Below are 17,988 nucleotides of genomic sequence, written 5' to 3'. Positions count from 1 at the left end.
GCAGCTGCCAAGGGTGGCGAGGCCAAGTCAGGCACCTTCAGTGCCTTTTCTCGCGTTCCCCAAGACATTTCTGTAAGGAATGTCGTGTATAAATGAATAAAGAAAGAAATCAAGAAAGAAAGAAAGAACTGACAGCAAGATAAGTTGTATGAGGCTCGAACTTTGTCACAATTGAAATTTTCTCTTTACAGCTTGTAAGTCAGCCTCAGCTGTCCTGACATACTCTCAGACCACGCACGGCACCTTACTGTTGTGCTTCACTGCTTTCAAGTTTATTTTCGTTAGCATGATGAACACCTGCACCTCGGCATCAGCCAACACTTTGTGTTTTTTTTTAGCTCAAGCTCCCTCAAAACGGCGGCAGCACGCTATCTTTCTCGTTCATTCCTCAATGCGTAGGTCATTTCTGTTCTCGTCCTCCTTCCGCGGCTCGTTCGCCCCACAGACAATTTGAAGCACCTTCTTGGTCAGTTGTATAGTCAACGTCTGGTCTGATTTTTCGAACTGCCTAGGGGCCGCAAAAACGGCCGAAAAATCAGCCAGTTTGGAAAAAAAATGAATACATGTCTTTTACTGCCCTCAAGTGCTCAACCGCCACAGGCACATTCGAAAAAGTTCTGAAGACCTGTCAGTACACGTATTCGGCATATAGGTGTTCGTGCTGTGACAGGAGATATCGGGTGCACGCGTGTGTAATTAAAGAATCCATACTGTGTCCTGTGGCAACAGCCCCCTCCCACGCTTGTTATGCTTTACCGCAATACAGTTGCGTATGCTCCCCCAAGTAACACTTCTGTACAAAGGCGAAGCTAACTTTCGGGAACCGGCATTATGCAACGCATTGTGCTTTCCGAGCTTCGAAGCCAATCATCATCATCATTTATTGTCCCTTAAAGGCCCCTGTCGGGGTATTACATAAGGGGGGAGCATATACAAGGTAGATAATAAGAACAAAGGTAAAAAAAATATAGAACAGTTCAACACAGGGACATAAAAAGAAGCAAGGAACGCGATAGTTAACACGGTGCTTGCCAATATTGCCTTGAAGCCACAAGCGCCACACATGTCGGCGAAATGTTAGGGCAGCAAGGCGAGTACACAATGGTTACAGGGAAAAAAAACTCAATACAGGAAAAGGGATAAAATTTCATGAACATAAATCGGAGCAAAAAGAAACATGTCAACCCAGATGATTTAACAACATCACCTTAAACCTTGTCGCGTCGTGCTCATTAGTTAGTGAATCGGACAGCAGGTTCCATTCTTCAATTGCGGTCGGAAAGAAGGACTTGTTAGAAGCATTAGCGGAGCCATGAAGTCGTTGGACGCTATTTAAATTGAATAGGCGGCGCGATGTACGAATGGGAGGAGATATAAGGGAACCACGCAGATAGGGGAAATTGAAATATAACTTATGGAATAAACACAAGCGTGCAACTTTTCATCTGAGAGCTAAGGTAGTGAGGCCAAGTGATAGTTTAATGGAGCTTACGCTGGAATGAAAGTCGTATGTCGACGATATGAAGCGTGCTGCACGGTTCTGGACGGATTCAAGTATGTTAATTATGTAGGACTGATGAGGACTCCAGATCGCGGATGCATGTTCAAGCCTACTGCGGACAAAAGTTTCATATGCCAGTTTTCGTATGTTAGCGGGGGAAGTGGGAAGTGATCTTCTGATAAAAACAAGTGTACGTGAAGCGTCGGCCGTGATTTTCGTGATATGATCAACCCAAGTTAATTTGCTAATGATTGTGATGCCAAGGTAACGATAACATTCTACCTGCAATAGGTCCTCAGAAAATAAAAAGTAAGGATATGTTAAATTAGAGCGCTTCCGGGAAATTTGCATAAAACTGCACTTCCTAGTGTTTAATTCCATCGCGAAAACCACAAAGGCGGAATCGGTGCCGTTGCTGAAAGCGGCGAATTCTTCCAATGAAAAACATGGCACCCAACGGCAAGAAGCTTAAGAGCGAACGTCGAAGCAGCTAGGCCTAGTGTTACCGCAGTGGTGGCTACAGCTGCCAGCGGATTGCGTGCGACAGCGCAGGTTCGAGGCGGTGAGGCAATCAAAACGATAGCGGTAGTGGCTTTAATGCCGTTTCGGACATGTAGTCACGGGAAAAAGTCCAGAAAATCGGACGGCGAAGGGTTCTTGCGTCTGAAATTTCAGACGCTCTGCTACCTTCACTTTATAGAGTACATGATGGTGCCGCGAAGCCTTACGAATTATCGGGCATCCGGAAAGTCGGTCGTCCACTGTACACTGGCAACTCCTCCCGCCGACGACAGTGTGTCAAAGACAATTCGTTAAGCTTCCTGTCTGTTACTCAAGCCAGTATCACCGCTACTTTCGTTCGCCTTCAATAAAATTACAGCTAATTTTCCCTGACAGAAGCACAAATTCCCTGAGTATTTTCTTAGTTTTTCCAGAATATTCAAAATCTTTGAGAATTCCCGGTTTTGCCGGTTTTATCGATTGGTAGACACGCTGTTCATTGTTCTTATTTGCCTTTCGTCTAAATTGAACATGTGTTTGAATCATCCTGTACGAGTTACCGAATGCTACACATTCCGAGAGGCTGAAGCTTTGCATAAAGAATATTTTTTTTTATTCGCTGCCTAACACCGGGTACTGGGGAAAATTTTGTTTTTCAGGTGGATTTACATTATGTGAGTCAACCATTGTCAGCATATCGAGGAATTATTTCCGTGAAAACACGATAATGCTGCCTCCACATAGTTCTGGTTACAGCCATTTAGGCAGTAGGGCGTTTCGAATTTGTATTTATGGATAGACTTGTACTAATCTTAAAAAAAAAACAAAAAGAAACGATTTCACCACCAAACACTGCCAAGAAGGCTGCAGATTCTTGATACAAGGCCGCTGGTATGATAAGCTCTCGGGTGTGTGCTCAGCAGAAGCACCGCGAATGCAGGCAGAGCGTGAACTTGGGAATTTCTTAAGCTTGATATCCGGAAAGTTATTCCAAATTTGCCAATAATGTAGATTGTGCTGGTTATTAGTTTGCATTTTGGACACATGTTCAACCCATGTAACGCTATGGGTAAGGTATGTTTGCTCTGCTCGTAGTAACGATATAGATATAGTTTTTTTTCTCTCTCTATAATCTCTTCACATTACTTACGTTGCGCCCTTTCTCAACTGGTACAAAGCTGAAAACACTAAACTGGACATCATCATCAGAGGAGCTTATAAGCAGGCCTACCCAACCACACCGGCACGGAACTTCTACTATAGTTAGATATCTACAACACGCTAGAAGAGTTAATCGAAGCACAACCTCGATCCCAACTGGAGCAGCTTACCCTCACGGAAAGGGGCCGCATCATTCTAACGAATCCTGATATCACCTACCACCGTGAACATGGAGACAAACACCCAATACCACGCGACATTCAGCAATGGACACACGCCGACCCTATTCCCCAAAACATGCATCCAAACCACAACAAAGTACGCAGGAAGGAACGAGCTACCTCCCTCATCAAAGCTTATGCCAACACCGCGGGCGTCACCTTCGTCGATGCAGCTGAATACCAAGATGGACGTCGCTTTGCGGCGGTTACCACAGAAGGCGGCTTGGTCCGACATGCTGCCAGCATTGTTACCCAAAATGCCGAGACGACCGAGGAAGTGGCCATCGCCCTGGCCACTCTTGCCTGCCACACCATACTGAGCGATTCTCGCACCGCAATCAACTACATCAAAGGTCGTATTTCTCAACAATCACTCCATATCTTACAACAAGCCCGGCATTCGTCTGAAAATCAAATCACCCTCGTCTGGATCCCAGCACACACTGACGATGTTCACCCGCACTTCACCAACCTCAACGAGGTTACACACTCCGTAGTACGAGGACTAGTAAACCGTGCCGGAGACGGTGCAGGTGCATTCGCAGGACGCGTCCGCCTTACAAGATACGACTTTGTGAAGTCGTTTTACCTCGAGAGAAGAACTTTCCCAACCACTCACCGCAAGTTAAACAAAGCACAGGCAACCACCCTTCGCCTGTTATAGACCAACACATACCCCTCCCTCACACGCTACCACATCATATACCCCGACATATACCCAAGCCACACGTGCAAGATCTGTAAAACTCAATCAGCAACGCTCCCCCACATGCTATGGAAGTGCAGACATCAATGCCCAGACCTTAATCCCGTGACTCTCTGGTTGAGATGGCAGGCCGCCCTGCGCAGCTCCCATCTCGACGACCAACTCTGGGCGACCCAGCAGGCCTACGAAGCGGCGAAGAGGCAAGACCTCGACGTCCCATCGTGGGAGGCCTAGGCCCAGCCGACTAAACTGCTGGTTCTCATTAAATTTCACTCTCTCTCACACACACGCACAGCATTTGTACTGAACTTTTATTACGATTCGTTTTCTTAAAAAGTCTTCGTTTGTAACCACATTGCATGCACTATTCCTAATGCCACTTTTGTACGTTCCTGTGGTTATGTTCTTCGTAGCTCTTCGTAGAGTTTCGCATGTTTCGTAAAGTGGCACCATATAAACCACCTTCAAATAGAATGCTGTTTTCGGGACCCCATGACTTGCTTCAATGTAAAGTGACACAGGGTAAGCCTAGCCAAGGTACTGATTGCAGAAACGCAGCTGTTAATATCAATAACGCGCGAAATTGTTTAAAAGCAATGGCTCAGTCAACACACATTCTTATAAGTACATGAGTGTCTGTGTACTCTCAGCCATCCTAGGTAATCACATTAGCAGTAATAAACATCGCATCCCACAAGCTCAGAAACACATGCCATCTGGTATGGCATATGGTTCAATTACGAAGGTAGCGTTATAGCAAAAATTGACTTTCAAGCACTGTGTCATAGGTTCGTCCAACGGTAATAACGCGGCCTGTACATTCATTGAGTTTTCACACTTGGCGTGCACACGAGCGCAGATGAGGTATTGCATATGATCAGTCTTCTTTAGGGTCACAAGCGAAGACAGCAATTAGTGCAGTGTATTACCCTGTCACCTAGTCCAGGAACAAGGGCTTGATGTAACAATGTCCTGGCCGTTCATGCTGCGGCTCGAAGCTGATGACGGCCACAATCGCTGCACTGAGTCCTCGACATGGTGATCAGAACCAGGTACACAGCGAGTCGTCCTCGCAGGGCTGGTTTGTGTGAGGCTGGAAGTCTACTCTAAGCAGACAACCTGACCCAGTGAAGTTTTCACATTGGAAAAACACAAGTAAGCCCAGCCATTTCAGCCCGCCACTGCCGCAACCAGACGAATAAGAAAAGTCGTTTACTTTGACGAAAGCTGCTGTACGTGAACAACTCAAAGTTCAGCCAGTTCGTAGGAATTCGCAGTTGACGTTTGGCATTGTGCGTATCGTTCCACGAATCTACATTTTGCACGTACAGATGTCTTTCAGTAACACGAGTCCTGTCTATGCTTTCTTTGTCGACAAGACTAATTCCCGGAAAACTGCAGCGCGATGAAGCGTCGCATTTTCCTTACGAAGCAGCACAGGATGGCGGTCTCACAAAACGAAGACGTAACGGTGTCGGCCTTGCGGTGCAAGCTGCCTTCTTTCCTCCAGCACTAGTCGGAACCCTTTTTTATATTTGGCCGGACAGCATCACATCCGAGACGCACTGCGAGGTTACCACAAGTTGCACAATGGCGTCCCCTGGGCAAACACAGCGTGTCCTGCGTGTCCTGCAGCTAATGCGCCAAACTTATGTGCATATTAGCAATGCTCCTCTGGCTACGTCATGTGGCAGCGGCAGCAACAGACGCAGGTTGGGAGGGACTCCACGTGGGCGCGAAGAATTGGATAGCAGGCTTTTGCGCGGACTGCAGCCATCCAGCCAACGCCCTACGGTCGACCAGGCTTAGGTGGCTGGGATCAGGTTTCAGCGGGTTGTCGTTGTGGCCCACGTCGACACCGTCCACGCACTGAGGCGAGGACGCGTACTCCCAGAAGCGGGAACGCGAAGGCTCGTTACGATGGCGCCTGCGGGAATACAAGGCCATTGCTATGGTCAGTGCTTGTGTTGTAATAAAAAAGAAAATAAAGGAAGCCTTCCAGTTCTTTTTAATCACATAAATAGAGAGATATTCCGGGGTGTTACGGGCCAATACCACGGCCGGATTATGAGGCTCCCCGTAGTGGGGGGACTCCGGAATAATTTTTACCATCTTGGTGTCTTTAACGCACATCCAACGCACGGTACACGAGCGTTATGTATGTGGCTTTAGCGGATTTCGCTTGAACCTGCGGTCTCGTAGCTGATACAACAGAGAAATTGCGTCTGGTGGCACATGCGTTATTTGTTTTTTCATTTGTGCGCTCTCTAGCCTAATAAGCTTTGAGATACCTCTATAAGAACACCTAGACGAGGGGAGTTTCATAGGGAGAAAACAAACCGAGAAAGTCGAATGTTTACAGTGAGACAATACTTTATCTAAAAATTTTTTGTAAGGAAGATGTCTTAAGACTTGTGGAAAACAGCTACACTTCGTCGAGTTAGCACGCTAGCAGTTTATAGAAGATGTAACGGATGTCTAGAGTGACGTACGTGTGTCTGCACACGCGGTTCCGTATTGCAGAAGAAGAAACAGCCACTCACTTGCATATCTTGGGCTCAGGAACTCCGAACATGTTCAAGGACTGGCAACCTATCGTCTCTGTGAGTTTGATGGCGTGCCACAGGGTTGACGGCTCTGCTCCGGAAAGTTGGTACCTGGAAACAGCAAACTCTGTCTCGCTCTCGGTTGCGCAGTGGAAAGACCACACGTTTACAGTCAGTTGACTCATTAACGTTACTTTGGCAGCATATATTTGCGGATGGTTTAGGGAGTGTAACATTTGGCGAATGTTCTGCATGTTTGTCTACTGGGGTAGCCCAGCAACAACGGAAAAAAGCTGACCCTGTACAGGCAGAACACGATATACATTTAAAGGAAATCCGACCAAATACTTGATTCTACGTCACGAAAGCAGCTTGCCTAACTATTCTAAAACAATTCTTTGACTTGATGTGCTTGACGATGTAGCATGCAGAGCTGTTCCTACTTCTATAGTAAATAGTGAGAGTTTAGACATTCATTTAGGGCCATCAGGAGAGGAACCCGTGCATAGATCACGGAAAAATGACGTGTCTCGAAACGTCTATGCCGCAATGGCTAAATGCAAAAAGAATGCAGGTCAATCGTTGGAGTAACAGAAAACTTAATGAAGATGGAAGAATAAACGTTAACGACTTCGTGCAGTCCACGCGATTCACAGATCGAATTTCTTGTTATTTTCTCGTGCCACATAAGATCAAGGGCTGCACAATGACTACAGAGAACAGTCAAGAGTGGCTGGAAGTGACCCGTAGATATGCTTCCAGCTATCAGATGCAACATTTCAACGTGCAGGAAACTATATGATCCCCCAGTGCCCCGCCTGTTGCCTTTACTACATTTACTACAAGAAATATAGATACACTGCCTATTTACATTCATATTCAAAGCCAGTACTTTTTAAATGTGTTCGATTAGAGTAGCACTGCTCGCAATTGGAGCAACCTCTTCTGTGCACAAGCAAAGTGAAGTGCACCTAAATAAGAGAGAGAGAGAGAGAGAGAATGCTTTTAATTAAAATACAGAGAATTCTGCCGGCGTATTTGCGGGCGCCTACATGCTACTCTGCATAGACATGGGATCGGGGGCATAAAGGCCCTAGGAGTAGGAAGGCGGGAAATGGAAGAAAAGCAAGAAACTAGGGGATCACGGTATGTGTCGTTGAGACAGAAGTGACTGCTGATGTAAACAGGCTAGTGCATGGGGAATTAGCAGTGTTCAGTATTAAACCAATGTACTCATGATGATGATGATGTGTGGTGTTTTATGGCGCAAGGGCCAGGTTTGACCAAAGAGCGCCATGACATGTGGTAATGTTGACGATGTATTGTGGATGACATGCTCAATGAACTCATCATGGTAGATGTGATATGGCTGTAAAAGGGCCTAAAAAACTTACGCTGTAAGTGGAGTGGAATATATAGATGGTAAAATAATGACGGTGACTAGGATGTGATGTGGGCTATTGCAATGGGCTTTCGTTAAAAGATGATGTAATAAAACCATAACACTGACTCCAGAGCTTAAAGAGAGCCCTTGAATGCAGGGCTGTTAGTCGTGTGCTTAAAAGTTGCCTGGCCAAATGATTTTCAGGGTGTCCGTTGCGGCTAAAAACTCTAAGACTGTTTGGAGATTAAAAAGAGGTTCATCGCTAAGAAAAAATGCAGGGTGAAGGGGTAAATTCTCGCGATATGCAGCAGGGAAATACTTTTTCCTCTCTGTTTCTATTTCAGGGCACTGAATAAGAGCATGGAGGACAGTGAGATTATTACCGCACTTAACACAGGTTGGAGGATCGCCCCCAGTCAAGAGATGAGAGTGGGTGCCGTATGTGTGGCCTATCCTTAATCGGCAAAGAAGTACCTCCTTGTACCTTGCTATTTTCCCATTTATCCAGTTCCCCAGTTTTGGTTTTATTATGTGAAGCTTATTCATTGCTTGTTTATCCCATTCGCCTTGCCAATGATTCCGCAATTTACTGCGTAGAAAAGGCTTTAGGTCTGTGGCAGGGATGGGGATATTTGAATCTGCATCGCTAAAAGTTACTGACCCAGCGCTTTCGTCAGCAGCTTCGTTGCCTTTTATACCTTTGTGACCAGGTACCCAGCATATCACTGTCACTTGATTGCACATATATAGGGAGCACAACAGACTGTACAGCTCACTAAAAACTGAGTTTATATATTTTCTTGGTCTAAGTAGGGCTCTGACTACACTTAATGAGTCTGTAAATACAATAGCCCTAGCAAGTTTTGTGAGCTTTATGTTTTGAACAGCCGAGAGTATAGCGTAGGCTTCAGCTGTAAATATACTTGCGTGTGGATTTAGTGCTCCAGATACTGAAAATGAAGGTCCCAGAGCTGCATAGGAAACTCCTTTAGAGGACTTGGAAGCGTCTGTATAATATTCTGTACAGGAGTACTTCTCCTGAAGTTCACGAAAATGGAATTGTATATGTGCTTCTGGTGCCCTCTTAGATATTTCTACAAAAGAGACGTCGCATTCAATGATCTGCCATTCCCATGGTGGGAGCAGGCGAGTGGGTGCCATTAGGACATTCTCTGGGACTAAGACGCCTGTTTCTTCTGCCAGTGTTGTCAAACGAAGGCTCAACGGAGGTGTAATAGCTGGGCGGTTACGAAATAATCTGGCTATAGACACTTCATGAATAGATGAGTGAGATGGATGCTGAACGTCTGATTTGACCTTGAGAGCATAGGAAAAAGTTCAATATGTCCTTTGGAGATGTAATGACCATTCATTACACTCCACATACAGGCTTTCTACGGGACTTGTCCTAAAAGCGCCTGTAGCCAGGCGTATACCCATGTGGTGAATGCGATCTAGCATCTTTAAAGCACTAGGTGCAGCAGAGTTATATACTATTGCTCCATAGTCGAGGCGGGACCGTATAAGGCTTTTGTAGAGGCTCAAAAGGCACCTCCGGTCACTTCCCCAAGATGTGCGGGATAAGAGCTTTAGTAAATTCATTGTCTTCAGACATCTCGCTCTCAGATACCTAAGGTGAGGGACAAATGTTAGTTTCGTGTCTAAGATGATTCCTAAAAATTTATGTTCGTGGCTGACAGGTAGCCGTTGTCCATTAAGATAGATAGCAGGATCAGGTAATATACCTCTCTTTTTAGAAAATAGAAGGCATGTGCTTTTTTGGGGGTTTAACTTGAAACCATTCTCGTCAGCCCACTTAGATATCTTGTTTAGACCAAGCTGTATATGTCGCTCACAGATAGAAATATTGCATGATTTAAATCCTATCTGTACGTCATCCACATACACTGAATAAAACATTGTTCGTGGTATGACGCCATAGAGGGAATTCATTTTTACGATGAAGAGCGTGCAGCTCAGTACACCTCCTTGTGGCACACCTGTTTCCTGCTTAAATTGACGAGATAGCACTTTACCAACCCTCACACGGAACGTACGATTAGAGAGGTAGCTTTGGATCAGATTCAAGAGATTGCCTCTGACACCCATACAAGCCAGATCACGAAGAATTCCATAACGCCAGGTTGTGTCGTATGCCTTTTCCATATCTAAAAATACGGCTAATAGAAACTGCTTGTGCACGAAGGCATCTCGGATATTCGCCTCCATACGGACAAGGTGATCTGTCGTACATCTACCCTCCCTAAAACCACACTGCAAGGGGTCTAGTATTTTGTTGCTCTCAAGATAATGAATTAGGCGTCTGTTTACCATTTTCTCAAAGAGTTTGCATAGGCAGCTTGTCAGGGCTATAGGCCTGTAGCTGCAGACCAAAGTTGGATCCTTGCCCTCTTTGAGAATAGGAATGACGACTGCTTGCTTCCAGGCAGATGGAATGTAACTGGCAGAGAATATGGAATTAAAGAGTGCTAGTAGTGTTTTGTGTGTTTCGGCGTGTAGGTGTTCTATCATCTCATAAACTATTCGATCGCCTCCAGGAGCTGATTTATTGCAACAGTCCAATGCTGCGTGCAATTCGACCATGTTAAATGGCCGGTTGTAAGGTTCATTTTTATTTCCTTTCCGGTTCAGAGGCTGGCGTTCCGCTTGTCGCTGATATCTTAGAAATGTATCTGAGTAATGGGATGAGCTCGAGATGTACTGGAAATGTGCCCCTAGCGAATCAGCTTGGTCCTCAATAGTGTCTCCTTGTGTGTTTACTAAAGGTAGAGGGTGAGTTTCACGGCCTTTTATTTTGTTGACCCTATTCCAGGCTTTCCGTTCGTCTGTATATGAACTTATGCTAGTGATGTATTTTTGCCAACTTTCCCGTTTGGCCCGGCGGCGCGTTCTTCTACCTAGTGACTTTATTTTCTTGAAATTGATAAGATTCTCGGCAGTTGGAGATTCGCGAAGGTGACTCCAAGCCTTATTTTGATTTTTACGAGCTTCTTTGCACTCCGCATTCCACCAGGGAACACGTCGCCTAGTGGATGATCCATTTGATTCGGGGATACACAGTGACGCCGCATCAACTATAAATGCTGTCAGATATGCCACGGCGTCATCAATAGAAAGTGCAGAGATGTCTTCCCAGGTCATGCGGGTAAGTTCTTTATAATGTTTCCAGTCGGCTGACTCGACTATCCAGTGGGGGATGCATGGGGAGCATTGATCATGTTTTGTTGATTTTATGATAATTGGAAAATGGTCGCTCCCATATGGGTTTTTAAGCACGTTCCACTCTAGATACGGAACCAGTGTACCAGATGCAAGGCTCAAATCGATCGATGAAAATGTTTTGTTTGCCACGCTATAGAATGTAGGCTCTTTATTATTTAGCAAACATGCACCTGTAGTGAAGAGGAGGCTTTCTACTAGGCGTCCCCTGGCATCACAACGACAACCTCCCCAAAGGGTGTGGTGTGCATTGAAATCTCCGACGACAATATAAGGTTCGACCAGTTCATTAATAAAGCTTTGGAATTCTGTTTTTGAAAGATGGCAATTCGGAGGGATGTATACTGAGGAAATCGTTACTAATTTATTAAACAGTATCGCACGAACTGCTACTGCCTCTAGGGGTGTTTTAAGTTGTAATTGTCGGCAAGCAACACCCTTATCTACAATTATTGCCACACCGCCAGACGAGGCAAACGCGTCGTTGCGGTCTTTTCGGTATATGGCATACTGCCGGAGAAAGTTCGTGTGTGAAGGATTAAGATGTGTTTCTTGCACACACAGCATCTTTGGATTATACTTATTTAAGAGTTCCTTAATGTCGTCCAGGTTGTGGAGTAAACCCCTGACGTTCCATTGTATTATCTGCGTATCCATAATGTATGTGTTTTGTGCTGTGTGTCTAAGAAATATAGATTATATAAGCTCACGAGACCTTTTCAGGCCCCTTGATACGAGCTCGCTCTTTCTTCCCGGCGCGCTCGAGGGAGCTGCGCCGTTCCTTGGGCGTCTAAGACGCCGCATTTGTGCTTGTATCCATCACCTTGTCTGAGGTGGTGGATACTGCCCGCGGAGCAGGCACTTTCGCGAGAGTGGTGGGCCGATCTGTACGAGCAGTGGCCCTGGGTACAACAGGCCCGGAGACCTGCTGGCCCTCATTTGCGGGAGACGGAACAGCGTTGGCTGTTCCAGTCAGGGGGGCGGATGGCGTGACCGCCGTCACTCTCCGAGTGACTTGGGCGGCCGCCGAACGATGTGGCGTTGCCCCCCGGCGTGCCACATCGGTGTAAGAAGGACTGGTCTGATTGTTGGAATGGAAACGCTTGCGTGCCTCTGGGAAAGTCAGATTTAGTTTTACCTTGAGTTCTATTATTTGTTTTTCTTTTTTCCACGAAGGGCAGGATCGCGAGTAAGCTGGGTGGTCTCCTTCACAGTTGGCACAGTGGGTTGCTGAACTGCAAACGTCAGAAGAGTGTTCGATGGAGCTACACTTGGCGCAAGTAGCACGCCCTCTGCAGGTTTGGGACCCGTGGCCAAAACGTTGACACTTAAAACATCGACGTGGGTTTGGAATGTATGGCCTGACACGTAGCTTGCAGTAACCGGTCTCGATTGATTCAGGAAGAATGCTGGTTCCAAAAGTTATGATAATATGCCTAGTTGGTATTTCTTTGTCATCTCGTCTTATTTTAATCCTTTGCACCTTGACAACGTTCTGTTCTTGCCATCCTTCTAGTAATTCACTTTCACTAAGTTCCAGAAGGTCATCTTCCGAGATGACCCCGCGCACTGTATTCATTGTCCTGTGTGGGCCTACTGAGACGGGAATGTCCCCAAACGCTACAAGTTTTGAGAGTCTGTCGTACTGTGGCTTGTCGCGAACTTCGAGAAGAAGGTCACCGCTTCCCATCTTTGTTACTTTATACCCTGGGCCTATTGCTTCAGTGAGGGATTTCGCTACCAGAAAAGGTGATATCATTCGGACTGTCTTAGTTTCGTGTTGGCTGTGAACGACGTGGTATTTCGGGAAGGACTCTTTTGGATGCATAAAAAAGCTGAAAGGTTCATCGGTGCGCCCCCTCTTCAGGGAGCGATCAGGTAATAGGGGAAAAGCTTCAGCCATAAAAATTGGAAAATTCGGCGGCGATGGTGGCCACCCACCACCGAGCCCAACAAGGGGACGCTACAAGGTCGGGAAAATACCTGCAGACGCCAGCCATGCATCGCCGCTATAACCTAATATACGATACCCAAGGTTGGATAACTACACCAGGTTAACCCTCGCCACCTGGAAGTCTGGAAGTAATAAGAAGCGAAGAGAAGACAGGAAAGATTTAAAGTAAGAGAGAAAGACGAAGATTGAAGAGAAGGACAGGAAAAGGTGACTGCCGATTTCCTCCAGGTGGGTCAGCCTGCAGGTGCCGTCTATGTGAAGCCGAGGCCGAAGAGGTGTGTTGCCTCCACCGGGGGGCCTTAAAGGTCCAAACACCCAGCATCGGCTCAACCTCCAGGATCCCCTTTTCCCCAGACACGGCTAAGCCGCGCACGGCTACGCGCGGGAGGGTCCAACCCTCGTGTGCTCGGGTACATGGTGTCGCAACACACCAAACGCTTGCTCACGCAGACGCCCCTGCGGGGAAACCAATGTACTCAAGGAATACGAAGAGAAATTTTAAAAGTCGACATTGCTTCGAAGGAAAATGCGTAACACCTAGTATTATTCCTAGATGTAGTGGTTCTTGGGGTGAACAGGCAATTTTACCGAAACAACAGGACATTTTGCTGGAATGTCAAGGAGACGAGCGGAGAGAGTTAAAAGCTCACCCTAGTGTGCTTGCGTGCTCGGCGAGGCTCTTCGCGGCAGCATGCTCTGCGCTTCGGCGAAGGCTGAGCAAGCGTGGTCCACCGGTGCTCTCCAGTCGTGCTCGTAGTGAGGCAGGAGTGGCCTTCTTTGGCGTGCCGAACACCACTAGCTGATCGGATGTCAGCGGGCCGCTGGACAGGCGCTTCTCTCGCTGGGGTCCCTTCAGTAGTTCGAGGAGTCTGCAGCAGTGCGCAAAGCTTTGTAGAAATCCCCCCGCAACATCCACAGCCTTGGGTACGTATGTAATGTACATTGATCGAATACTACATAAGAAAGAGGCCTCTCGAGTTTATAGCATTAGACAAATCTCATAAGCACAGTAGGTTTATCAGAGTAATTGTCGTAAAAAAGGTTTGTTTGGTATTATACGCTGTTTTAACAGAAATACCGCGCCGGCTTCTGACTACCAGTACCGACCGTAGAGAGTGACAGGGCGAAAAGCGTGCACAATCAAGGCTTCCTCTGCAGGCCGATACGCTGCATCGCTTGCAACAAAATGACACTGCATGTCACCCTATAAGCTGTGAAAAAGTCTATAGAACACAACCTTACAAGGATGATCGTCGATAAGGTGGCGAATCATTTAAACAACGACGCAAACTGTAGGGAGAGTAAATGGTAAAATGGCATTGAACGCTGCCCCAATAACGCTTTACTAATTAATCTTAGTAATCAGCACTTTGGCACTGCGCATTGAGAAGATTCTCTGAAGTAGTAGTATTGATATAAGTAGTAGTCGTAATATTATAATTATTATCACTATTGTTATATTTATTGCTTCACGTCCTATATTACACTGACGACAACCACTGCAAGTTTTCAGAAGGATAGCTTGACAGTGCTACGAGCTCCCATTCACTGTATGCAACGCGACAGGAGCAAATTAACATTTTTTTGTACAATGTAATCCCGAAAAGAACGCAGTAATTAAATGCAGTTAGAAAAGCAAGAGACAGCAGTTGCGGGATACAGTTGCGGGATACATCATTTCAGTATACGACAAAACATAGTAAAACGATTATGTACAGATTTACGCCTTGCAAGTAAGGCAAAGCATTTGGCTCCGCGACCAAGTGAGCAATATTTTTGGAGCAAGGCACTGTGCGGTGACAGAATCGCGTGTGTTGGGCAGAAGCACGAACTCACGTGTCAGCGTGCATCAGGCGGAACGTAGCCCTGCTGCCCACGTCCTGGTCGTAGCCTCGACTGGGTGATCGGCCCAGGCGGATAACGCACTCCGAGGCGTCGACCGAGTCTCCGAGACCAGAGCCAAGGAGGTGACCTGTATTCACCCACCCAGAAAAGATTTACCGTGTGAAATATCCATCAGAAGATACGCGAATATGCAGTACGTGAACGTGCATTTGATGTAAAAGCGACAGTCGTAATAGTCTTAGTATAATGAAAATTCGAACAATATTTGAGGCGGCAATCCGCGTGTCTAGTTTTTGTTTACGCTTATTGTTGTGTAGAATTATTTTATAATGTTGAAAAGCTCCTAATGCATTTTTAAATTGCGTTTTGTACACGCTATAAAAATCGCGTTAACTAGCTGCACTAAAAATGGATAGCTAGAGTATCCCTTCAATACGTAAGATAATATAGCTTTGTTAAATAACGGACCTGTCAATGAAGAATATTTTACCTTTTTGCTGTGGATACTTCCTTAGTATGAGAACATGTATCAGCGAAGAAAAGTGCAAACATACGTGCGAACAGAAACCGTGACGTTGAAAGCTCGAATCAATGAAGCAGACACAATTTTGAGGTTACGGAAGCCACGAAAATAGTGTTTTACAATGTACTGCTATTGCAAAGAAAACTGCTGTCAGTTTAATAATCACTATAAGGAACGCGAGGATGCTGTGTGAAAGCTGACCACAAAAACAAACAAAGAACCTCTACTCTTGTGGGCTTCTCCATATTCTGTGATTGCAAATCGCAATTCCTAATTCGGAACGAATTCAATTCAAACTTTTATGACGAAAAGTGCTAAGATCTAAAATATGAAGACATGCGTCGAGACTACGGCGTCGTGTGTGCAGGCTTCATGACACCTAGAGAGAGAGAAAGAAAGAGAGAGAGTAATGTAGGAAGGCAGGGATGTTAACCAGTCAATAGTCTGGTTGACTACCCTACACTGAGGGAAGGGACAAGGGGAAGCGAGATAACGGAGAGAGAAAGTGTAGATACGATGACACCTAAAAGAGTACTTTCTTGTTATCGGTGACTATTCGTTAGCACGGAATCAGATATCATGTAGTTGCGGTGGTTCCAGTACAATACTTTGTTTCACTGGGATTCGTGTTGCCCTGATGCGGAAAATGTTGAAATAAAAGAAAGCTCCTATTATGCTGCTTATATGCAGCACGAGGCTGTATACATAAGCTGAGGGCCTGTGTATTTACGCCTATTTATGATGTGGCATAAATGACAGCCGGTGATAGACTGAACATCACATTTGTATATCTCTGAAAATTGACCGAACATTGTCAAGTGCGCTCACATAAGATTACTACCTTTAGGATAACTTCTGAATGACTAACGAATGTAAAAATGAATGGCACATTCTTAAAGAAAGACCACAATTGCCTTAATAGCTTTAGAAACCATGGGCTTTGTTCAGTCGTAAGCTTTGTCAAACAACACGTGGAAACGTCATAAAAATCAAAAGTGCTTCGATCAAGGCATGTGATCGCAGGAAAAACATAAAATATGCACATAAGAATAGAAACAGAAGTATAAACGCGAAGAAGACGTGTAAAGAAACTTGTTTTCTGATTTGAGATGCCTAAAATGCAGGATCAATTATAGTTTAGGTGTGCAAGTTCGTGACTGGAGAATCGCAGAGAACTGCGCTCATGATTCGTACTTGTGATTACTAAGAAAATGTGTGAAAAGACAGAATAAGTATACGCACCGGAGTAACCGACAAGAGCGCAGCTGCCGCAGCTAAAGTTGAGCTGAGCGTCCTCGTTTGCATACCCCAGGAAGTGCGAGGCCCCGCCTTGGGAGGAAGTAGCGCCTGCAGTTGGGAGAAGGCATGACGAATTCCGCGCGTTTAGAGATTGCGTTCCTCATGTGTCTGAATCAGTCTTGTGGATTCGAGCGGCGCCCGTCGTTTATTAAAACCAGCCTCTACACTGTTATACTGACACACAAGTGATATAAGGAACGACAGTGTAGCCTCTGGCACTCAGCTGTAGCATACAAACTATCCCCTCGCAGACCTGACGTACATTGCAGGAAATTTGTAAAAGAGCTAACTCACATAAAGAACACGCGGTACAATGCGTGTGCTAATGTATTTTTATCCAGCATTAGTTGCAGGTACTTATATTTATTATTAAATATGTGGGTTAATTATTTTTAATAAGAAAAACTCACTGCCTAGCTCGAAATATATTTGTGCATGATGTGGTGCAAAAAGAAAAATTCTTGTTTTAGTTATCGAGATCATCTCATTTGTATCGCAAGAAATCAATAGAACAAGAGAAAGACAGCTGTATGTTTTGAGCAAAATGGGCAGTGTGCAGGAAAAGTAGCGTTCATGGTATTCATTATCAAAATATGCCGACTTGGGCCTCTTTAAGAGAAAAAGAAAATGCGTGAATAAAACCGAACTAATGAATTTCAGAAACGGTCACCTTTTGACAGATGCCGGCAAACTCATCGGACGACTGACTCGGAATGGGAGCCACGGATGAGTCTGGGTTTGCCCCGGTAAGTTTGAATGTGGGCGAGTCATAATGAGATGAAGCGCGTCAGTGTGAGTTGAGCTTACGTATGAGTGAGCCGAGTTGAGTTGAAATAGGCACGTATCGAAGTATTAGTGAACAGTCAACCATAGCTTCTGTGAGCATGAGTGAGTTCAACTAATTCTCTTTCAACATTATTCTAACTGCCTTTGAGTCCACGAGACTTGAATGCAAGAGTTAGTCCACGTGGTCCGGAGTGAATCTATGTGTGTTGACAAGTGAAGTTTGTCTGAAATAAATGAAGTTTACAAATCTAAGGTCCAATGGCATACATGCACGAAATGGTACATTATGCAAAATTGTTCATCGTACTAGATAAGAAATAT

At 45.5% G+C, this 17,988-nt stretch overlaps 1 protein-coding gene across 5 annotated transcripts in view; it reads right to left on the bottom strand.

Moving 5' to 3' along the window:
- Positions 1–862: 862 nt before the first annotated feature.
- LOC142590647 (alpha-N-acetylgalactosaminide alpha-2,6-sialyltransferase 5-like) overlaps positions 863–17,988 on the bottom strand; it is a 106,398-nt gene continuing 89,272 nt past the window's right edge. For all 5 annotated transcript variants that reach the window (XM_075703019.1, XM_075703018.1, XM_075703021.1 and 2 more), the window contains 5 exons: positions 16,825–16,929; positions 15,051–15,186; positions 13,865–14,083; positions 6,634–6,747; positions 863–6,017 (listed from right to left, as the gene is read on the bottom strand). In XM_075703019.1, the coding sequence (XP_075559134.1) occupies positions 5,774–6,017; positions 6,634–6,747; positions 13,865–14,083; positions 15,051–15,186; positions 16,825–16,929 (818 nt within the window). In that variant the 3' untranslated portion in view covers positions 863–5,773. The remainder of the gene's footprint in view (positions 6,018–6,633; positions 6,748–13,864; positions 14,084–15,050; positions 15,187–16,824; positions 16,930–17,988) is intronic.

The sequence above is a fragment of the Dermacentor variabilis genome, chromosome 8 (genome assembly GCF_050947875.1).
Source record: "Dermacentor variabilis isolate Ectoservices chromosome 8, ASM5094787v1, whole genome shotgun sequence".
Lineage (NCBI taxonomy): Eukaryota > Metazoa > Arthropoda > Arachnida > Ixodida > Ixodidae > Dermacentor > Dermacentor variabilis.
The sequence above is the reverse complement of the archived record's forward strand: the minus strand, read 5'-3'. Positions and strand labels throughout refer to the sequence as shown.